At 41.0% G+C, this 24,224-nt stretch overlaps 2 protein-coding genes across 2 annotated transcripts in view; one reads left to right on the top strand and one right to left on the bottom strand.

Annotated features, from left to right (window-relative positions):
- The window catches only part of Ogfod1 (2-oxoglutarate and iron-dependent oxygenase domain containing 1), a 42,021-nt gene extending 40,082 nt beyond the window's left edge, over positions 1–1,939 (bottom strand). The window contains exon 1 of the mRNA XM_013027972.1: positions 1,727–1,939. Coding sequence (XP_012883426.1) covers positions 1,727–1,880 — 154 coding nt within the window. The 5' untranslated portion in view covers positions 1,881–1,939. The remainder of the gene's footprint in view (positions 1–1,726) is intronic.
- A 196-nt stretch (positions 1,940–2,135) lies between these two features.
- On the top strand, positions 2,136–23,689 carry Nudt21 (nudix (nucleoside diphosphate linked moiety X)-type motif 21). The gene is made up of 7 exons (XM_013028017.1): positions 2,136–2,399; positions 8,140–8,340; positions 9,117–9,180; positions 15,419–15,508; positions 20,782–20,857; positions 21,939–22,053; positions 23,380–23,689. Exons 1-7 carry the CDS (start codon positions 2,284–2,286, stop codon positions 23,399–23,401), a joined length of 684 nt encoding a protein of 227 aa, XP_012883471.1. The 5' UTR covers positions 2,136–2,283; the 3' UTR covers positions 23,402–23,689.
- Positions 23,690–24,224: the final 535 nt, after the last annotated feature.

The following is a 24,224-nucleotide window of genomic DNA, read 5'->3' as shown; positions in this document are numbered from 1 at the left end:
TAATACAGCAGAGGAGACAAGAGAGAATGGTCATACATTTTTGAGAACCTAAACTTAAGTCTAAGACTGGGGGAATAATTATAAGCTATCTTAATTTTCTTTTTTGGGTTAGTTGTGGGCTTGAACTCTGGGCCTGAGTGCTGTCCCTGAGCTCTTCAGCTTAAGGCTAGCACTCTATCACTGGAGCCACAGTGCCACTTCTGGTTTTCTGGTGGTTAATTGGAGATAAGAGTCTCAGGGACTTTCCTGCCCGGGCTGGCTCGGAACCAAGATCCTCAGATCTCAGCCTCATGAGTAGCTAGGATTACAGGCGTGAGCCACCAGCAACCGGCTTAATTTTCTTTTTACTTATTAGATGACCCTACCATTTAAAGGCACTGTGCTTAAAATGCTAGTCCTTAAAATACTACAGTTGATGTTATTAAATTGAAAAGGCCTTTTTTTTCAGTTTAATGACGATTGAATTGGGCATATTTTTTATTCACCTTCCCCAGGCCTAAAAGAACAGCCATGAGATTAGCAAAACTGTATGGCAAATTGTCTTCAATCCCACCTTTTCTTTCCCAAAGTGAGTGCTTTTTTTTTTTTTTTTAAATCAGTTCTTTCCTAATGTCTTCTAATTCCTTCTAACCCTACCCCACCATGGCACCTGCTGGCTCTAACAGGCTAGGTTAGTATTACAAGACCACTACTGCCTACTAAATGTCTGGCTAAGAGGTACTTTACATGAATTCTCTCACTTCTCCTTGACAACTCTGGTATAAATATTATCACTAATCTCACCCAATAGATGAGAGTACTTTAAAACACTAAGGTATACCTCTGTCTTTGCATCCTAAGCAACCAGGATTCACCTCTCCACTTGAAACAAACAAACAAAAACCCCCTGGCCTACTTTGGAAGAAAATGCATTAAACATTAAAGCAGAGTTCATATCTTTTTTTTTTTTTCTTTTTGCTGGTCCTGGATCTTGAACTCAGAGCCTAGGCACTGTCCCTAAGCCTCTCTGTGCTCAAGGATAGAGTTCCACCACGTGAGCCACAGTGCCCCTTTCGGCTCCCCCCGGCCCCGTATGTGGTATGAGGAATCGAACCCGGGGCTTCATACATGCTAGGCTAGCACTCTACCACTAAGCCACATTTCCATGTTCTTGAAGTTGGTAACTTCGAAGATAAGTCTGGAATGCTCTGGTTAAACCCCCATGGGACTGCAAAGCATTACCTTTACTCGAAAAATTACATAAGCAATTCAAATTTCTGTCCAAATGTTCAATGGTTTCTACTCATGGAAATATTTACTGATGCTACGGGATGCCTGTCAAACCCATTTACTATCATTACCATCCTTCCCAGGTACATACTATTAATGATCCCACGGAAGCTTAGAGAAGCCTGCTACCCAAGGATGCACACAATCAGTGAAGATTCTAAGTCGGGGGCCTCTGATTCCACGCCGAGAACGATCCACTACCTCTCAGATTCAATCACTTACACATTTCCAGGCCCTCCCTTTCCCACATTCTCGGGCCATCGCTTACGATGTTTTAAACAAACCGAATTTCCAACGAAAGACGGCAGCAGCCGAGGCAAAGGCGGCCGTGGTCCTCCCGACCCCGCCTTCCCGGCAGCCCCGCGCTCGGCTCGAGCCCCCCAAGCCTCTCCCGAGGCTTCCAGGACCTCCGCGCCCGCGACTCCCCCCGCTCCCCGCCCCCGCCGCAGCCCATTACCGTGACTGAGGGGCGTCCGGTGGCTCCACGCCTCAGCCACTTGCTTTTTCACACCATTTTCCTTCACAGCGTCCGAAAACGCTGCTATCACCTCTTTCTTTTCCCTTTTCCTCACCCAGACCACGTCGAACACCGCAGGCCGCTTGCCACTCATCTCTCAAGGTAAGAAGCCGAGCCGCGACGTTCAAGCAGCCATTTCCCGGCAGAAACTACTCTTCCCAGCCTGCCCCTTTACCCACGCTCCCTAGCGCCACCCAATGGGCATGGGGAGGCGGAACCCATACCTGATTCCACCAATGGAATTTTCAGAGCCTCAGGCCTCTATGCCAGCGATTGGCCTAATAGGGGCTCGGCCGGCTACGTCCCCGCCTCCCCACTTCCTGCCGCCAGAGGGTCCGGATTCCACTTCCGGTGTGCGTACGCCTGTTCTCGCTTTCTCGCGTTAATGGCGGGTGGCGGCTGCTGAGCGGGACGCCGATAACCGCTGCCCGCACAGGGGGGAAAGTGTTTCCCTACCCCCTATTTTGTGTTCGCTTGCAGTGCCGGAGTTCGTCAGCATGTCTGTGGTACCGCCCAATCGTTCACAGACGGGCTGGCCCCGGGGAGTCAATCAGTTTGGTAACAAGTACATCCAGCAAACCAAGCCCCTCACCCTGGAGCGCACCATCAATCTGTAAGTACCGGCGCGGCCCTGGGGGGCGTCTTTCCGTTCCCTCGAGAGCGCGCCGAAATGCACGGACCTCCTTCCGGCGCGACGCCGGCCGGCCGGCCGCTGGCGGGTCCCACGCCGCCTCGGCGCTCCGACGCCCACCTCAGGACCCGTGCAGGTTCCGCTGGCACAGGCCGCGCCCTCCCCGCCCGAGGCCCGAGGCCCCTACTCTGGCGAGCTTTCCTTGTTCTCTTCTCTGTTTGAAAAGAAGCGTTGCTTCCACTCTGTCCTGTGTACTTCAGTCATTATGGGTAAAGCCGAAGTTTGCTTTGAACTCTCTTTTCCCCACCCCTCCAAGAAGCAGCCAACTGCAGGATGTGATTTTTATCCGTCAGGTACGATGGTTTGTTTTTTTTTTTCAGTGTTTGCATAGCACGTGGATGTTACTGTTTTGGAACGTTTTTATTTGACATAAGTGATATAATCATTTTTTTTTGCAATAAACTTCGATATCCACTTGTAATGCATAAATCTGGTTTTTCCTCTCACGTGTTGTATAGTATTTCACCTAAAGGCATTCAGGTCCACTTTAACAGTGTATTCCATGCACCCACCCAGTAGGGTCCCTTCCCCCATTTAGAGTTTGGACGCTTTTGCCGAGTGTGGGAGGAACCTGACCAGAATTTTGCCTTCTGGAAACTTCTTTGTGAGCTGCTTGATTTTTCAACATGCCTTTCCTTTTTTAAGGAAACGATTGCTTTCTCAAAAGTAATCTTTAAAATACAAGTAATTTTGCTGTAGCAAGTAATTGCTATCGGGTGTATGTCTTGCTCAACAAATTGTCAGTGTACTTTTTGGAGGTTTCTGAGTGAATTTTTAAGGCAGCATGGTAGTGCTGTCTTAAAAAAAAAGGAAAAAAAGGGGCTGGGAAGGTGGCTCAGTAGTAGAGCGCTTGCCTTGCATGCCTGAGGCCCTGGGTTTGATTCCTCAGCACCACATAAGCAGAAAGAAAAAAGCCAGAAGTGGCATGTGGCTCAAGTGGTAGAGCACTAGCCTTGAGCTGAAGAGCTGAGGGACAGTGTCCAGGCCCAGAGTTCAGGCCCCACGACCAGATAACCCCCCCCCCCCAAACAAAAAGGCCAGTGTAGGTTGGTACACGTTTTAAAAGGGTGAGAATTTTCTGATAGTGGTATTCTGGTAAGACCCTAGGTGTTTTTCTGTCAAATAAACTTCCCCATGTCTTCACAAAACACCAGAAGTGACTTGAAATTGGAGAGATGTTTATTGTTCTTAGCAAAACAGGTGCTGGCTTGGAAATTTAGATAGTGTGAGCTGTGTATACTTTAGAATTAGTTGTGTGTATATAAATTATAACCTTTGTGGAAGGGATGTGAAGGGTAAACAAAAGGAGGAGGCTGCAATGCTTGGTAAGAAATGTACGCATTATCCTGCCCATGTAACTGTAACCCCTCTGTACAGTATCTTCACAAATAAAATAAAAAAAATAAATTATAACCTTTGTGCCTGTTAACACAGGTAGTAAGTAGCACTTTAAATTTCTATCATTGGAAAAAAAATCCTCAGAAGCTTCCTGTGAAATGGAAATTATGAAAGGATTGGGATGTGATTCAGGAAGAGAACACTTGCCTGTCCTGCACGAGGCCCTGTGGATTCCATTCCCAGCCTTGTAAAGTTAAAACTTTTAAAAATGTGAAAGTCAGGGCTGGGAAGGTGGCTCAGTGGTAGAGTGCTTGCCTTGCATGCATGAGGCCCTGGGTTTGATTCCTCAGCACCACATAAGCAGAAAAAGCTGGAAGTGACACTGTGGTTCAAGTGGTAGAGTGCTAGCCGTGAGCTGAAGACCTAAGGGACAGCGCCCAGGCCCAGAGTTCAGGCCCCACGACCAAAAAAAAAAGTGAAAGCCTACCTTGCATTGATGAGCTAAAATTGGACCTACAGTGATTTAAATTTTTTCCCTGATTATGGATCAGTTTGCATTTGGTCATTATATAGAATTGGCAAAACAGTTGTGTTTTTAACAGTGTCTTAGTCTTTGTTTCATTGATTATGGGTTGATGATAGTACTTTTCCTCTTTATATAAATAACAATATTCAGATACAATCATTTTGTTGTGAAGTTCAATTCATCTGGATGAGTAGTGACCTATTACATTGAATACGAACCCACTCTCAATATTTTTTTAGGGAAGGTTTCATGAGTGCCATTGTCTCAGGTAGTGTGCATCCGTAATGCTAGAAATACAGTGGTGAGGAAATAAGATAGACTCCTGCTTTATGATGCTCTTAGTGTAAGAGGAGTATTTATACGTCTAGACTAGCACAGTTGAAAATTTTAACATTTCATTTTGCTATCTTACTGATATGGGAGTTGGGCCTTGCGATAGAAATGTATTGCGGCTATTCTTAATCTTTCTTTTCTTTTTTCTTTTTCTTTTTTTTTTGCCAGTATTGGGGCTTGAAGTTAGGGTTAAGGTCCTGTCCTTTAACTTTTGTTCCAAAGTCTAGTGCTCTACCACTTGAGACACAACTCCGTTTCCAGCTTTTTTGGTGGTTTATTGGAAATAAGAGTCTTAATGGGCTTTCCTGCACAGAATGGTTTTGAACTGCTATTTTTCTCAGATCTCAGCCTCCTGAGTAACTAGGATTGTAAGTGTGAGCTAACACTGCCTGATTCCTTAATCTTTTCTGACTCAGGCTGTAAGGATGTAAATCATTTAAAAAATAGTTTGGCACCAGGTGTTGTATAACTTCTTGCTAATGATGATGGTGTTTGATTCAGTATTGAATCTACTAGGAAAAATATTTAAAATGTCCTGGGAATGGTGTATTTCATTATTTTAGAGTTTATGCTTAGAGTTTAGCTTGTGAATTGTGTGTGTGTGTGTGTGTGTGTGTGTGTGTGTGTAAGAAAACTAGGGGCTTGAAAAAGGGCCTCATTCTTGCTTAGCCTTTCATTCATGGTGGGTGCTCTATCATTTGAGGCATACCCCCATTTCCGGCTTTGTGCTGGTTAATTAGAAATAGGAGTCTCAGGTTTGTCTGCTCACGCTGACTTGATCTTTAGATCTCAGCCTCGTGAGTACCTAGGATTACAGGTGTGTGTTTTTTTATTTTTTCTGTTCAGCAACTTTGATTTCCCTTTTCAAGAACAGCTAAGTAGATTAAGTAGTTGACTGTTGATGTCAAGGGCATTTGTTTGTGTGTGTGCGCGAGAGTGTGTGCACACGTATATGTGCTTGCGCACCTGCTTGTTAGCTCCAAGGTTTCAATTCTGAGTCTAGGTGCTGTCCCTGTGCTTTTCGTTGTTGTTGGTTGTAGGGCTTGAACTCTGGGCCTAGGCACTGTCCCTGTCTCTTCAGCTCAGGGCAAGTGCTCTCTATTGAACCACAGAGCCACTTCCGGTTTTCTGGTGGTTAGTTGGAGATAAGAGTCAATGGACTTCCTGCCTTGGCTGGCTTTGAACTGCCATCTTCAGATCTCAGCCTCCTGAGTAGCCAGGATGACAGGTGTGAGCTACTGGTGGCTGGCTCCCTGAGCTTTTTTTTTTTTTTTTGATTAGTGTTCTACCACTTGGGCTTCACTTCCTTTTTTCCTTTTTCCTTTTTTCTTTTGCTGGTTATTGGAGATGGGAGCTCCACAGACTTTTCTGCCCCAGATGGCTTCAAATACTGATCCTCAGACCTCAGCCTCCTGAGTAGCTAGGATTTCAGGTGTGAGACACCAGCACATGGCTTGTCAAGGGTTTTTAATGGATAGCTTGCTCTTCAGCCATGTATTAGCCAAATATTCTTATTGAAAAACTTATGCATAATATATGATCAAATATAAATGTGTGATTTTAAACTATTCTTAAAGACTTTCTTAGGCAAATAGCTTAGAAAACAGTAGAAACTATACTTTCAGGTTTTTATTTTTATTTTTCCCTTGGTCATGGGGCTTGAACTTAGGGCCTGGGTGCTGCCCCTGAGCTCCTTTTGCTCAAGGCTAGCACTCTACCCTTTGAGCCACAGGTCCACTTCTGATTTTTGAATAGTTAAATAGAGATAAAAGTCTCATTGGGATTTTTCTGCCTGCGCTGGCTTCAAACTGTGATCTTCAGGTCTTAGCTAATGAGTAGCTAGGATTACAGGTATGAGCTACTGGCGCCTGCAATATTTTCAGGGTTTTTTTAAATTTATCTTTTTGCTGGTCCTGGAGCTTGAACTCAGGCTTGGGTGCTGTCCCTGAGCCTCTTTGTGCTCAAGACTAGAGCTCTCCACTTGAGCCACAGCTGCACTTCTGGCTTTTTTCTTTTTTCTTTCTTTTTTTTTTTTTTTTCTGGTCGTGGGACCTGAACTCTGGGCCTGGGCACTGTCCCTCAGCTCTTCAGCTCAAGGCTAGCACTCTATCACTTGAGTCTCAGTCCCACTTCCGGCTTTTTCTGTTTATGTGGTGCTGAGGAATCGAACCCAGGGCCTCATGCATGCAAGGCAAGCACTCTACCACTGAGCCACCTTATCAGACCCCCAGTTCTGGCTTTTTTCTGAGTAGTTTATTGGAGATGAGTCTCATGGACTTTTTTCTGCCTGGACTGGCTTTGAATCGTGTTCCTCAGATCTCAACCTCCTGAATAGCTAGGATAACAGGCATGAAGCACTGGTGCCCAACTTAATATTTTCAGTTTTTGTTTTTTTTTGATGGGTCGTGGGGCCTGAACTCTGAGCCTGGGTGCTGTCCCTTAGCTCTTCAGTTCAAGACTAGTGATCTACCACTTGAGCCACAGCACCACTTCTGGCTTTTTCTGCTTATGTGGTGCTGAGGAATCGAACCCAGGGCCTCATGCTTGCAAGGCAAACACTCTACCACTGAGCCACCTTCCCAGCCCAATATTTTCAGTTTTTAAATAAGAGAATATTTGCCCTAAATATGATGGCTAGATGATTTAAATGAGAAATGATGAATAAGGACACTGAATAGAAAAATACAGAAAACTATGAGGCCTATGAGGCTTTTAGTAGGTTCAAAGAGGAAGGAAAACAGAAACTTTTACCTATAAAAGGTTGTGTTTGAATAATTTGAGGGAAGTTGAGAGAAATAGAAAACTGTTGGAGAGATGCTGATGGCTAACAGTGGCTCAGTATTATTGGATAAAAAGGATGAATAATTAACACTCATAATTTAATACAATTTCATATTAGTAGTGAGGGGAACCAGGTTGGTAATTGTTAGTATAGCAGCTGTTAACTAATAAAATTAGAGAACTAGCACTACCTATCAATAATCACTTCTAAGCATTTAGAGATCTTAGGGTACAGTTAGTATGCCATTAAATCACATGGGAGCTCTGGTTTTAAGAGTCCAAATAACGGGATTCTCATCTCTTTATATGCTTAGCTAGTTATGTAACTATGGGAAAATCTTATGTTTTGTGAGCACAAAGACAAACTTTGTCCATGATTTCTTTTTTTTTTTTTTTTTTGGGTCCGGTCGTGGGGCCTGAACTCTTGGCCTGGGTACTGTCCCTCAGCTCTTCAGCTCAAGGCTAGTGCTCTACCACTTGAGCCACAGCACCACTTCCGGCTTTTTTCTTTTTGCTTATGTGGTGCTGAGGAATCGAACCCAGGGCCTTAAGCATGCAAGGCGAGCGCTCTACCACTGAGCCAACTTCTCAGCCCTGTCCATGATTTCTTTATGCGTGACTAGTATTTGTTGTGGTAAGCATGGGCATCAATTCTCATGGTGCATGTTTGTCTTTGGATAACAGGTACCCTCTTACCAATTACACTTTTGGTACAAAAGAGCCCCTCTATGAAAAGGACAGCTCTGTTGCAGCCAGATTTCAGCGCATGAGGGAGGAATTTGACAAAATTGGAATGAGGAGGACTGTAGAAGGGGTTCTGATTGTACATGAGCACCGGCTGCCCCATGTCTTACTGTTACAGCTGGGAACAACTTTCTTCAAATTGTAAGTGTTGTTAGAAATTAATACCAAGACAGTGTTTAGTGGGATGCTGTTTCATGCACGTTTGGAATACAATTTTAGTCCTTAGTCATTAATTTCAACAAACTTTTGTTAATGGCATCTTCAGGAATCTTCAGGGGGGAAAATGATGATTATTTTCTCTAGTGCAGTGTGTACTTATTTTCCTAACTAGAAATCTGCACGTTTCTTTATATTTTGACATTAGTGATTGAGCTTGGTAGAAACCCCATGAAACAGATCAGACTAAGCTCAGTTTCTAGATATCAGTGTAGCATTACTAAGAGCATTTGATGTTATTGTTTCCTTTAGGATGATGTCCTCTTCTCTTAAAACAGTTTAATTTTATCATTTGAGCTCATAAGTCTATAAATATATACCCAGTCCGCAGTTACTTGGTCAAAGTATGCTAGAAATCTAAAATACTTGGACATTCTTAAACTATCTTATTCCTGAGAACTAAAAAACATTTCTGTTGCTCAGCCTTTCTAGACTCCATTTCTTCCTGAGAGGAGAGTGGAATGGATTTTGGCCAGTAATTGTATTTATGCTGTTAGGTATTTTTCTGTGTAAAGCTAGGTGGATTAGTATGAACTCAACATTCCAGTGTACTCTTTCTTTTGCCTTTGACATTTGTTTTAGTTGCCTTATGTGATGTTGAGATGTTTTATTCACTTCAGTGATAGAAATGATTACTGTATTATTTCTGTAATCCTCAAATTATATTAAGTTGCATACTGAAATTCTTAACCTTTGTACAGACCTGGTGGTGAACTTAACCCAGGAGAAGATGAAGTTGAAGGACTAAAACGCCTAATGACAGAGGTATTTTTCTATTTAATCTCTGACAGTTTTATTGCCAATCTGAATACCACCAATTTATAATGAGATTTTATTATGTCTAATGAAAAAGATAAGATTATATGAGATATTTAATTTTTAATACAGAAAATAGACTCGTGTTAGTATATGTTCTTTAAGTTGAATTCACACAATTTATCTTACCATTTTGAAGTCAGTCTAATAACAGTGTTGTAATAATGGTGATAAATGACCAACTTTCATTTATTAATCACTTTGCTAGATACTGATTTAAGTGCATTACATGCAATAACTTTTTTTTTCTCCCCCTTGGTGATTGAGGTTTGAATAGTGCCTTAGACTTGCTAGGCAAGTACTCTAAAACTTGAGCCATATCTCTGGTCCTTTTTCACCTTAGTTATTTTTCAGGTTAGTGTTTTTATGATTTTCTCTGGGCTGGCCTTGAACTGTAAGCCTCCTGTCTGTCCCTCCATAGCTCAGATTACAGACATGTGCTCCTATGTCTAGTTGAGATGGGAGTCTTGCTCACTTTTTGCCCATGCTGGTCTGTTCTCTGTCTCCCAAATGCTGAAATGAAGAGGTCTGTAAGGTAAATTTAAATAGGTTTAATTAGGTAGCTGATAAAGAGAACATCACTAGGTATTCAGGCAGGAAGAGAAGTTTATTTTATATTACCAAACTGCTGCCCCACTGTGCTTGGTAGAAAAATGTATGGCTGAAGGGGCAGAGCTTAGGTCCTGCCTGGGTTCAGTAGGGAAGGGAGAAGGTGTGGCCAGATGATGGAAGGTATGGCCACACCAGATGGAGACCAGATGTGGGACTCTCAGAGCCTGGGACCCTACCTCAGTCCCGGTGTATGGGGAGGAGTGGTGACCTCTGAGGAGGAGGTAACTGCCTCCAGGTGTGCCAGTTACCTAGGTGATACAGGTACTGGGTAGAGACTTAGCCAAGATGTGGGGAACCCACTGCCTGTTTGGCCCCAGAGCAGACCTTACATGGTCTTCAAGCCTGCCCACAATACTCCTCTAATCATCATAACAGCCCTAAAGTAGGTATTATCATTAATCCCATTTTACAGATAGGGAAATGAGGGCACAGAGTGTTGAAACAACTTGTTATTATAGAGCCAATGTATAGTAGAGCTGGAGGTTTAAATGCAAATGGTTTTGTCCCAAAGTAGAATTTTGGGTAAGAGAAGTCTGTCTTAATATACCTGCTTTTGCATATATCTTTTATATTTTGCCTAAGTTATACTATTTTTAAGATTTCTGATGTCTGTTTCTGAAGAGTTGGAGCCAAATGCATAGAATTGGAAGTTTTGGAGATTGTAGAGGTTTTCATTACCAAATATTTTTCTTTTTTAGCATACTTCCTTAATTAAAAAACGAATACACTGTCTGAAAAGCAAAAGGGAAACAAAACTAAGATGAATCACTTGTAATTCTATTCTTGACTTACAGGTTTTTCTAGGCATTAGTTTGGTTTTTGGAGATGACAAGGTCTCACTACGTAGCCCAAGATGGCCTCAAATTTGAGATTCTCCTGCCTCTGCCTCCTGAATGTTAGAAGTACAGTCATGCACCACCATATTAGCTTTTAGTATTTTTTAAAGTGCATTACAGTTCTTAAGGATGCTGTACTGTGCTTCATTTACATAGAATCTACTTGCTTACCTCTAATTCTGAAAACACTACTAAAAAGGTGGAATATCTTTAAAAAAAGAAATGAATTCAAATTGGGGGCACAAAAATGAGATTATAGCAAATAAAAATGGGGGTGTCTAGAAAGCAGATAGCTAGATCATAAATGACTTACCAGAACCCTTGGAGGGGTGTTGGGGGATGGGGGTGAAATTCAGAATCCGGCACTGAAGAACACCAGTAAGGCTGAAGAATTTGAAATGTTAAGTACCTGTGAAAGTGGGCACATGCATGGGTTGGAAACCAGATTGACGAAGTCTATGTAGGGTGTATTTATATATTAGATCGTCTTTCCTACTCTGTATAGTTAGGCAAGACTGGCTGATGATTGAGTCTCTGTAATAATTGATCAAAAAACAGCTACCAATGAAAAGTAAGGAGATAAGAATAAGGGAGTTTCCCTTCTGGCTACTGAGACTTCCCAGGACTTGATACTCCTAGTTCAGAATAGAGCAAAACTACACAGAAAGTATCCTAGTAGCTGAGAGAATGTTAACAATTATTGCAAGCAGAAAACTAGATGTGGGGGCTGGGAAGGTGTCTCAGTGGTAGAGCGCTTGCCTTGCATGCATGAGGCCCTGGGTTCGATTCCTCAGCACCACATAAGCAAAAACAAAAAAGCCAGAAGTGGCGCTGTGGCTCAAGTGGTAGAGTGCTAGCCTTGAGCTGAAGAGCTGAGGGACAGCGCCCAGGCCCAGAGTTCAGGCCCCACAACTGGACCAAAAAAAAAAAAAAGAAAACTAGATGTGTTTTTTGGAGATAGTGACCAATCCAAGAACAACTCTACGTGATAGATTTGTATATGCTAGAAAAGTGCTCTACCATTGAGCTAATTTTCCAACCTGAGCAGGCTTCTCTTAAGGGTTCAGTCTTAGTACCTATCAGAGGAGGAAACAAGCACTAACAACACCTCATGATTTCATTTTTCTTTTTTGGGAATCAACCATGGGGCTTGAACTGAGGACCTGGGTGCTGTCCCTGAGCTTCTTTGTTCAAGGCTAGAGCTCTACCACTTTGAGCCACAGTGCCACTTTTGGTTTTCTAGTGGTTAATTGGTGATAATAGTCTCAGGGACTTTTTTGCCTGGGCAGCTTTGAATTGAGATCCTCATATCTCATCTCAGCCGCCTGAGTAGGTAGGCTTATAGGCATGAGCTACAGCACTTGGCTACAAAAAAATGCCTTTGATTTGACATCTTGCTCATCTTTTTTTTTTTTTGAGTAATCTTCGTAAGAAAGAGATAAAAAGAAGCAAAAGGAATAAAAAATGGAAATATTCATAATTGAAAAAACTGATTTAATATAAGCAAGTTTTGGTAGCTCATCTTTCTAATCTTACTTAGGCAGAGATCAGAAGGATCACAGTTTAAGGCCAGCCTGGGTAAAAAGTTGGGGAGATCCCAACTTTGCTGATGCACACAAGCTGGGTTTGGTGAGCTCAGCTGAAAGGAAAAACATTTAAGTAGGAGTATCTCAGACTGAGACTGTTACCCAGGTAAGATCAGGAGATCCTATATGGAAAAATTTTAAAAAAAGAAACAAAACTAGTGAGGCCGGGCACCGGTGGCTCATGCCTGTAATCCTAGCTACCGAGGAGGCTGAGATCTTAGGATCACAGTTCAAAGCCAGCCCAGGCAGAAAAATCTGTGAGACTCTTATCTCCAATGAACCACCAGAAAAGTGGAAGTAGTGCTGTGGCTCAAGTGGTTGAGTGCTCGCCTTGAGCTGAAGAGCACAGGGATAGCGCCCAAGCCCAGAGTTCAAGCCCCATGACCCCCCTCCCAAAAAAAAAAAAACCAACCAAACAAAAACTAGCTGACAACTTAACTGGTATTGCACTTGTGAAGGCTCTAAATTAAAACCCCAGTGTTACCCAAACAAAACAAAAACTAGGATTAATATTCTTTGTATAATAAGAAAAGGTATTGGATCTATAAAACAAAAATCCCTTAGAAGTGTCCTATCCAAAGGGAAAAAAACCTTACACATGCTGGAAAACATGTCAGTGACAACAATAATAAACAAAATATCAGCACTAAAATTGTATCTGTAACTTTAGAACTTAGCCTGAAGCAAGGATTTAGTTTGAAATGGCCTGGCTGTCTCAAAAAAAATAATAATTCTATTGGATTAGAATATAAGGATATAGAGATGGCATGTAGGAGAGGAAAGACTAAATTCATGGGTCTCCAGAAGGACCAATAGAAACTACAAATAGAACTGAGGATAAAGAAGAATTAGCATAATTTGAGCAAATTTCCTTCAACAAGTTATGAGATTGAAAACTCACAACTCTAAAATAAATGTTTATAAATCCAAGGAAAGGCATAGCATCCCAAAACTTTAGATCAATAGTGATGAACAGAAGGTACCCAAAGTTTCCCTAATGGAACAAGTGGCTAGGCAGTGAAATAGATTAAATACGACCATCAAAATCAGAAATGGCAATGCCCAGAAATAATGCTGGAAGCTAAAAGATCCTGGAGCATTCCTTTATAACTCTGAGAGGATTTGATTTCCATCTTAGAATAATATCTAGATATGTGGGAGGCTGAAAAAAATAGGAGAGGCCAGCCCCAGCAGGAAAGTCTCAAGACCTCTTTCTTAATCCTCATCTGGATACTGTGGCACACCTGGCATTGTAAGCTATGTGGGAGTCTGAGACTGGGAAGATTTTAGTTCCAGGCTAGCCTGGGCAGAAAAATCTGAAGAACTCATGTCAGTAGAGGGAAGCTTGATGTGGTGGCATGCACCTAATACCCCAGCAATGATAGGAAGCCTTAAATAGGTAGATTGTAGTCCAGGCATATGCCAGGACAGAAATTAGATTCTGTCTCAAAAATAGTGAGCAAAAGACTGTGTTGGAGAGAGAATCGTAACACTGTAGGAAAAGAGGCCAAGGTAAGACCCTAAGACTCCAGCTGTGAAGCAGGGCTGAGCACATCTAGTATAGAGTGGAGCATAGCACGAGTGTCCCTTAGAATGAAATTGATAGAGTGAAGTTAGAATGTAGAAGAAAGTTTAGTTGTTTTAGACAATATGGGAATGAATATAGTGATAGCAAAGGAATTGAAAGAAAAGCATAGCTGTACAAATAATAAATTAAACTTTTAGTTTACTAATCACTGCTATGACTGATAATATGACTTAAATATTTACTAATTTAATTAGTGGTAAACTGAAGATTTTGGGAGAAAAGTGAATGGGAAGATGATTTTAAAAAACCATTTTTCCAAAATCTCATCTTTTTAGTCTTTTTTAGACTTTTAGAAATGGGAAGTAGTTAAGAAACAATCATAGGAGAATTTTTTTTTTAAATGTACTGTGGTGGTAAAGCCCAAGCAACTTGGGAGGTGGAGGTAATGATCAGTCTGAGACACTAGGTAAGGAAGACCTAACCTAAAAAGTAAACTAAAGCTCAAAGGGGTTGGCTGGGTCAATGCGGTCATGCTCAAGTGATAGAGTGCTTGCCTAGCAAGCAAGAGGCCCTGAGTTGTTCAAACCTCAGTATTGTCTCTTCTCCCCCAAATTAATTTTATATTGGAGAAATCTGACAAGCACTACTTCAGACAGGTGATCAGAAGTCATATTAATGGTAAGTCATGTTCATAGCATGGCACTTTTACAAAACACTGTGGTCTTCCTTCCAAAACTCTATAGCCTCAGTCTAGTTAAAAAACACCCTACAAAATAGGATGACTGCTCAGAACTTCCCAGGATCATCAAACACAAGGAATTTGAGAAATGAGGAAAGTGAGCTGGGTGCTGGTGGCTCACTCCTGTAATCCTCGCTTCTCAGGAGGCTGGGATCTGAGGATCATGGTTCAATGCCAGCCCGGACAGGAAAGTCCATGAGATTCTTACCTCCAATAAACCACTAGAAAACTGGAAGTAGTGCTGTGGCTCAAGCAGTAGGTGGCTCGCCTTGAGCTGAAGAGTGCAGGACAGCACCCAAGCCCAGTGTTCAAGACTATGACCAACCAAAAAAAAGAAATGAGGAAAGTGTAGTCTAAGGAGAAATGGTGACCAAATGAGGTCTTTTATAAGAGTGAAAAGGGTTATTAGGTAAAAACAAGGATATCTGAATATCAAAGTATGAACTTCATTTCTAATATGTTTTGATATTGAATCATTTGTTATGATAGTTATGATGTAATTGTTAATAATAGGGAAAACTGGATGTAGGGCACATAGAAATATTCGGAACCATCTTTGCAACTGTAATTTTAAAACTTTTAAAATAATTTGTATAAAATTGGTAAGAATGGGGTTGGGAAAGTGGCTTAGTTGTAGAGTGCTTGCCTACCATGCATGAAGCCCTGGGTTCAATTTCTCAGAACCACTTAAACAGAAAAGGCCAGAAGTAGTGCTATGGCTCAAGTGGTAGAGTGCTAGCCTTGAGCAAAAGAAGCTCAGGGACAGTGCTCAGGCTCTGAGTTCAAGCCTCAGGACGGGCAAAAAAAACAAAAAAACAAAAAAAACCTCTCCACCAAAATGGTTATTAGTAAGTTCATTTACCAGCTATCCTATTTCTTTTGACAGATACTAGGTCGTCAAGATGGAGTTCTGCAAGACTGGGTCATTGATGACTGCATTGGTAACTGGTGGAGACCAAACTTTGAACCTCCTCAGGTCCGTGTTCACTTGTATTTGCTGAGGATTGGGGAAGTGGAAAATTCTAGATATTTTAAAAAATTATGAAAGTAGAACTTGAAATTTCCTATTTTCTTTTTAAATTTTTTTTATTGTGAAAATACTGTACAGAGGGGTTACAGTTACATGAGCAAGGTAATGAGTACATTTCTTATCAAGCATTGTTGCCTCCTCCTCTGTTTTTTCCCTACCATCCCTTCCCTCCTGCCTCCACAACTATACTCAACTATACTCCTCTCCCCCTGCCTAAATTGTAAAGCTCATTTTTCAACATAGTGTCTTGTATATCTTATTGTTAGAATGGGTCAACCTGTTTCCCTATTTATTTTTTTACCAGTCATGGGGCCTGAACTCGGCCTGGGTGCTGTCCCTCAGCTCTTCAGCTCAAGGCTTATGCCCTACTGCTTGAGCCCAGCGCCACTTCTGGCTTTTTCTGCTTATGTGGTGCTGAGGAATTGAACTCAGGGTCTCATGCATGCAAGGCAAGCACTCTACCACTGAGCCACCTTCCCAGCCCTCTATCCCTATTTAAACATTTTGTTTTTTTTTTCCCTTCCCCTCTTTTTTCTCTTATTTAGACTAAATATATTACCAAAACTGAGCGTTTTATGAAAACTCTTCAAATACAAAAGTAGAGAGAAAGAAGTCAATCTACCCATAACAATAACTCATAATTAAACATACTCATCAGTTTTCTTCTGCCATTTTTTCCTTGCCTTCATCTTGGGTCATTTTTGAAGCACAGTGTAGATAGCATTTCAGTTGTAAATACTTTAGTATAAGAGTCATAGAGATTATGATCTTTTGCTTTTTTTTTGTTGTTGTTGGGCAGGGCTTGAGCACTGTCCCTCAGCTCTTCAGCTGAAGGCTAACACTCTACCACTAGAGCATCAGCACTATTTCCAGCTTTTTCTGCTTATGTGGTACTGAGGAATCGAACCCAGGGCCTCATGCATGCAAGGCAAGCACTCTACCACTGAGCCACTTCCCAGCCCTGAGATTATGATCTTTTAAAGAATGATCTTAGTACTACTAATATACTAAAGTAATTTCATAACTTGTAGTATCTAGCACTTATTTTTACATGTCCTGATTATTTCTTTTTTTAAAAAAATATTTGTTTGAATTAAGATAGTCTCTTAAGATCTTTTTATACCTACATGTTGCTTACCTATTTCTTTTTCCTTGTAATGTACTTGTTAATAAAAATAGACAAGCATTTCTATTGTGGATACACTCCCTGTTGTCATTGAACTTTGTAGCCTTTTCTCTTGCATGTCTTGTAAATTAATAGATCAAAAGATTAGATTAAGGCTCAGTGATAACAGCCAGGAAAATTAGGTTTGTCATGGATCATATTTTATTGAAGTGTAACAGATTATAGGTTGAATACCTCTAATCCAAAAATCTGAAATTTAAGCTATTTGGTTGACATGATGCTAAAAAGGTTTAGGATTTGAATTAGGGATGTTCAGCTGGTAAAGTCTGCCAACAGTTTCATCCCAAGCCTTTCCAATAAGGAATACTAAATACTATCCCCAAATCTGTCAACCTGAAACAGTGGATATTATCTGTTTCTCAGGAACGCCTTTGCAGGGGGTTTCTGCTCAGGTCTCATGAAGTTACAGCGAGATTGCATCATAAGCCTGAACTGGGGAGGATCTGATCCCAGGCTCACATGTATTGGAGCACCTCACAGTTCCTTCTGAATTGTTGGATTCAGTTTTTCCTGGATGTTGACCCAAGACCTCCCTTCAGTTCCTTGTCATGGGAACATCTCCAAAGGGTAACTCTCACTAAAGCAGCCACTTTCCCCAGAGTGTGCTATTGAAGAGACTGTGAGAGACAGCCACAGGGTGCCCAAACAGGAAGCAATTGTTGGTTATAACCCTGGAACATAGGAGGAGAGGATTCTACAAGGATGGGAATGTCAGGAGACAGGTGTTTGGGGGTCATTTTGGAGGCTGGTTCCATAGGTGATGTTTTGTACTTTTTTTAAGATTTTAGAAATAAGATTTTAGGTCAATGCTGTTAATTTCCTGGAGCTAGGAAATTATTAGGGTTGTAATTCTTCTATAAAGAATACAAAGACAGCCAGGCGCTGGTGGTTCACCTGTAATCCTGGCTACTCAGGAGGCTGAGATCTGAGGATTGTAGTTCAAAGCCAGCCCAGGCAGGAAAGTCCTGAGACTCTTTATCTCCAATTAACCACCAGAAAACTGGACATGGTGCTGTGGGTCAAGTGGTAGCGGGCTCGCCTTGAGCTGAAGAGTTGAGGGACAGGGCCCAGAGTTAAAAAAAATAAAGTTCTGGGAAGGGAGGGAGGGAGGGAGGGAAGGAAGGAAAAGGGAAAGAAAAAAGAAAGAAAGAAAGAAAAAGAGAAACTTTTTTTTTTGTCGGTCATGGGGCTTGAACACTGGGCCTGGGTGCTGTCCCTGAGCTCAGATCAAGGCACAGTGCCACCTCCAGTTTTCTGGTGGTTTATCGGAGATAAGAGTCTCACGGACTTTCCTGCCTCGGCTGGCTTTGAACTGCAATCCTCAGCTCTCAGTCTCCTGAGTAGCTAGGGTTACAGGCGTGAGTCACCAGTGCCCAGTATAAAATAAACTTTTTTTTTTTGGTGCGCTTGTGCATGCGTGCGTGTGCACGCGCGCGCGTGTGTGTGTCTGTGTGTGTCATGGGGCTTGAACTCAGTCAGGGCCTGGGCACTGTCCCTAAGCTTTCTTGCTCAAGGCTAGCACTCTACCACAGTTTTCTGATGGTTAATTGGAGGTAAGAAGTCTCAGGGACTTTCCTGTCCAAACTGGCTTCGAACCTCCATCATTAGATCTCGGCCTCTTGAGTAGGTGAGAGCTACTAGTGCCCAGATAAAGAGAAACTTAATCATTCTATAAGCTACTTATTTGCCCTGAGGTTTATCTCTTGTATAGGAAAGAACAGATGCTTCTTCTCTTTGTCAGTTTTCAGAAGAAGCAGTTTGTTCCTGTCTTCTGAAGACTAGACTTCATTCTTCAGAGAATAAGGGTGAATTGGGAAGTGATCTCAGAAAGTAGAAGTGCATAGGGAGAGGGAGACCAGAAGCAGGAAAAGTCAAAGAAAAAAAAAATGTACCTAACTGATGTTAGTAGTTGTGAGCAATGATTAATTTGGTCAAGGACAGTCAGGAACTAAACGAAATGCACCTCGTGGCTGTCCATCAAAAGATACAAGGCCAGGGACTCAGATGGGTTGGAGGTGCTTCACCTTCCTTGCAATTTCATGTTGAGTCTAAACATGAGCTAAGACTTTTCAGACTTTGGAAAGGCTTGGAGGCTAAAAACAGATAGTGGGACAGTGGCAACAAGCAGGGAACTATCCTACATGCTTAAATAGAGCTGCTCTGAACTTTGAGGGAAAGTGAGATGTTGAGACATGGGCACAAAAACACGTTTCAGTGACCTTTCAAAGTATTGGCATACATCAGGACTTAAATATTCTCGATTTATTTTAATGATTGATACTGAGGCTCAAAATTTTCCTACTTGGGCTAGTAAGTGAACATCTTAGTTAATCAAAATCCCTTATAACTTGATAGCTTCTTTCCAAGCCAAGCAAAATGCGTCTGTCTTATATGGTAGATGGATAGGATATGGAGCTGTCCATGTCCTTCCTGTGGAGGCTAAGATTGCCACAAACATCTATGTTCCCAGTTTCACACAGAAGTAATGAGGTGGCTGGCTCAAAGCCAAGTGGAGAAACCATTCTAAACTGTTGTTGTTTCAATTTTGGTTTTCTAACATTCACTAATTGGAGACTGCTTGGTAATAACCTAACGATTTTGCTGGTTGCTTTCTGAATATCCCCATACATTCATCTTCCCTACCATGGTTCCACAACAACTCCCTTACTAGAGTCTAAGGATAACAAAAGAGTGAGTTTATTTAATAAGCATGTGTTTAAAAAGTCCAGTTGGCTTAGATATTAAGACCAGAACTAGAGAAGAGTGGCACCAAAAGGATCTTTGAGCCTCAGAAGAAAGCACAGCAACTTCACTTTAATTTGGGTCATGGTTTGTTGTGTATAAACTACAGGTGTTTGATTAGCATGTGCTGTTTTAAGTTACTTCTCACCTCTTTGTCTTTACTGGTTTTGATTAGTGCTAAGGACTACCAAAGCCTTGCTTGTATAATTGCCTCAATTCATTGTGCATTAGGTTCTGGTGTATAATTATCCTAACTTGAATACTGGTTGGATGTGATGAGAGTATAGTGGGAAATAACATTGGCTTATTTTGGTACTAGGGTTGGACCTCAAGGCTTCATGCTTGCAAGGCACCAACTGCTTTAACCACAACTCTTATCCATTTTTGACTTGGTTGTTCTCAAGGTAGACTCTCACTTTTTTCCCTGGCCTCCTATTGACACTTGCTGTTATAGCTGAGATGATAGGAAGGCACCTCTGCCCAACTTTTTCTTTGAAAGTGGGGCTCATGAACATTCCCTAGGCTGGCTTCAAACAGAGATCCTCATTATCCCTTCTTCCTGAGTACCCAGGATTGTAGGCATGAGCCATTGCTACCCAGAAAAATGATTCATTCTTGCATATCAGTGTCCTTCTGTAGTTCTCTTTCTCCCTTTAAATTTTCTAAAATATTTTCTCCATTTTAGCAAGTAATTAGACTATCCAGCTGGCAGAACTCCACCAAGATAGCTCATCTGGTGTTCCTAAAGCGTGTGCAGCAGGAGGTTACATCTTGTTAACTATCTCACAGGCTTTATTTAAACTTTTAACATAGTAAACACATTCACACCAGGATTATAGAGTATTTAACTTAGTAATGATATTTAAAAACAGCAGCAATAATTTTGTTAAAAACACTAATTAAAATCAAATTCATTATATTATAAATTTCCCAAGCCATAATTCCTGTGACTACATATTTGCATTGAGTGTTTGACTGAATTACTACTTGTTATTTTTTACGTCTGAAAACATTTACTTACTAGTACATCTGTTAGGTTCTTGGTCCTGGTAAAGACAAATGAGAAAGAGTTGTATACTACTAGCAGTTTACACTATATTGGGAACTTAAATGAATAAACCCATGTGCTACATGTTATAATAAAATTGTGTTCAGGATATGAGAACTGAGTTCCAGAAAGTTCATAGTTGAGTTTTATTGTCTGAAATGGAGAAATTAATAATTAAAGGTGTAGAGGTATAAAGAATTGTGGCTTTTGAAAACTACAAATCGTTCTCATTTCTTAATTTAGTATCCATATATTCCTGCACATATTACAAAGCCTAAGGAACATAAGAAGTTGTTTCTGGTACAGCTTCAAGAGAAAGGTAAGTTATTTTGTTATTGAAGATAGCCATCTAAAAAATTTGTTGTGTTTTCAGTATTTGTTATTCTTTCAAGTTCCTTAAATTTCTAGAATTTATTATAAAGCTAAAAAAAGACATACCTAGTCCTCTTAGTTGTGCCAGTAAACTTAACTATAGTCTACACTGTGTTTTATTTGTTTGGTTTAGTATTTGGAAATAGTCTTGCTATGTAGCCCAGGGTGACATCAAACTTGGAATGCTGCCTTAGCTTCCTGAATGCTGGGATTACAGGTGTGTTCCACCATACTAACTGGGACTGTTGATTTTCTAGTGAAAAATCCCAAGAGATTGGTTCTTAAAAAAATAAAATCTCGCCGGGCCCTGGTGGCTCATGCCTGTAATCCTAGCCACTGAGGAGGCTGAGATCTGAGGACTGCAGTTCAAAGCTAGCCTGGGCAGGAAAGTCTGCAAGATTCTTATCTCCGATAAACTTGAGCTGTGGCTCAAGTGGTAGAGTGCTAGCCTTGAGCTGAAGATCTGAGGGACAGGGCCCAGGCCCAGACCCAGAGTTCAAGCCCCACAACTGACAAAAAAAAAATCTCTAGAGCTGTTTGAACAAGTATTCTTTTTTTTTTGGTCGTGGGGCCTAAACTCTGGGCCTGGGCGTTGTCCCTCAGCTCTTCAGCTCAAGGCTAGCGCTCTACCACTTGAGCCACAGCGCCACTTCCGGCTTTTTTCTTTTTGCTTATGTGGTGCTGAGTAATCGAACCCAGGGCCTCATGCATGCAAGGCAAGCACTCTACCACTGAGCCACCTTCCCAGCCCCCTTAACAAGTATTCTTATGTCTGATAATTTTATAATAGAATTTATTACAAACCCAAGGCTGTTTTCTTTTCCAGAGTCAGTAGTTACATGTGATAGTCTGGCTGTTAATAGCATGTATCTGTCTATTGAGAGAACCAGTTTTTCAAATCTCTGTGACCTTTAATAAAACATACTCAGTTTATTAATGAGAAGTATTTTTCCATATTTATTTTTCTCAAATGTAAAGTTTATTGTATGAGAAATTATACAAAATGAATACTATCTTGTTTGTTTTAGCATTGTTTGCAGTTCCTAAAAATTACAAGTTGGTAGCTGCACCGCTGTTTGAATTATATGACAATGCACCAGGATATGGCCCCATCATTTCTAGTCTCCCTCAGTTGTTGAGCAGGTATGGAAAATTGAACATTTTGTGATTAATTCATATCAACCATCAATTTTTAAATCCACAGAACCACTTGAGAAGGGATAATTCTCAAAAGTTTTTGTTTATAGTGATGAAGACAGTAGGTAAGACTGCATGTGTAGACTAAAGATAAAATGTGACCTACAGTGTCTCTGTACTCTTAAATTGTGACACGGTGTCTAGATATTGTGCTCTTTTACAGATATGATGTCCTCTGCAGTTAAGTTTGTAGTCTGTTCAAAGCACAGGTGCCAAAATAGTCAACAGAAGTATGAGAGAGTGATCTATGAACAGATGTAGATTATTTTGCTATACTTTTGGAACTTACTCTAGCTCTAAATTGGGGCAGAGGGAATATGGAATTAGACCCTAAATTTTTAGATGGGAGTTTAAACTTTAGGGAGATAGTGTTATGAAACTTTTTTTTTTAATTTATACTAGTTGAGGTTTTTTTGGGGGGGGGGTCTGGTCATGGACCTGAACTCTGGGCCTGGAAGCTGTCCCTCAGCTACCACTTGAGCCACAGCGCCACTTCCGGCTTTTTTCCTTTTTTTGCTTATGTGGTGCTGGGGAATCGAACCCAGGGCCTCATGCATGCAAGGCAAGTGCTCTACGACTGAGCCACCTTCCCAGCCTACTAGTTGAGGTTTTTAGAGCCAATCACAGATAAAGAATTTCTAAATAACATGTTGGTTAGAGTCTGGTCAATGTTTAGATTTGACTGTCATGGTACTGGCTGGCTTTGTAACTCTGGACAGACTAGTTTGCTTGTTTGTTTCTTCACTTGGCTGGTAGTTTGTTCTTTGTGGGGATATAAGAAATGCTTACAACAGTGCTTGGTGGCTGCCAGTACTTCATAAATGTTAGGTAAAAGCAACCCGTGTAGTGGTTCTAGTGTTCTAGCTTGATGAATATGAAATTGGCCTTTCCACTCTATTACTAATCAAACTTCATCTTTTGCTTTTACATTTGGGCCTCTTCCTATAAGTTAAAGTATGACATATGGGTGGAGACAAAACTGTGTTCATTTGTTTAAACTCCTGCCTGCAAGATAGAGAAGTATACCTTCCTGCCTTGGAGAAAATTATTGTAAATAGTTAATCAAATTTATACCCCCCCCAAAATTCGTTTAGTATAAGTATTGATCATTACTGCTATTACTATTATTTATAGTGGGGAAAACCTGTCTTGTAAATGCTAACTATATTAAGGGGGGAGGGGAGAAACAATACCAGACAAATTTCCTTGTCATCAAAAGTGGAAACTCCATAACTAATACTATTTTTAATAAAGTTTTTTTTTAATATTCAGGTTCAATTTCATATACAACTGACTTCTTGCATAGAGGAGAAGTTGAAGCCGTCTCTGTGAGCACAGCTGTACACAGTGTGGAAGAATAAATGTGGTAGAAGTTCTGGTTTTATCTCTTTTCCATCCCTAAGTCTCCACCTATTTTCTATTTGAACAGTAACGTTAATATGAAGAACTAGATAGTGTAAACAAATGTGATAATGTTAACTTTTGGTTCTACTCATACTTTTTTGTACAACATTAAAGAACATGAACATCTATTTGTATTTTTTTTTAATTTTAATTTCTCATTAAACTCTAAAAAATTTTAGTTGAAGAGCGTTTTTGTTCCCCTTTAGGCAAGTGACTGTTAAGACCCAATAATAGATCAATGGAATTTATGGGACTCTTACTTGATTTTGGATTACATAATCCAGGATTGTTGTGGATCTTGTGATGAGGATCTTCCATTATTCTGGGCGATTTATCTGATTGAATCCAAGTTTCAAATCCTGTACCAAACTTTATATTAGTGAGTTCTTCACAGAGTACCACCAACTGCCCAGTAATTTTTTTTTTTTTTTTAGCCAATCCTGGGGCTTAAATTCAGGGCCTAGGCACTATCACTGACCTTTTGTGCTCAAGGCTAGTGCTCTACCACTTGAGCCACAGCTCAGCTTCTGGCTTTTAGTGGTTCACTGGATATAAGAATCTCATGGGCTTCCCCGCCCAGGCTGGCTTTGAACTGCAGTTCTCAAATCTCAGCCTTTTGAGCAGCTAGGATTAGAGGTGTGAGCACTGGTGCTCACTGTTATATAGCACTGTTATATAGCCATCCAGATCTTAGTTTACAAGCAACAGACATA

The sequence above is a fragment of the Dipodomys ordii genome, unplaced genomic scaffold (genome assembly GCF_000151885.1).
Source record: "Dipodomys ordii isolate 6190 unplaced genomic scaffold, Dord_2.0 Scaffold106, whole genome shotgun sequence".
NCBI lineage: Eukaryota > Metazoa > Chordata > Mammalia > Rodentia > Heteromyidae > Dipodomys > Dipodomys ordii.
Note: the sequence above shows the minus strand (reverse complement) of the source record. Positions and strands in the feature narration are given on the sequence as shown.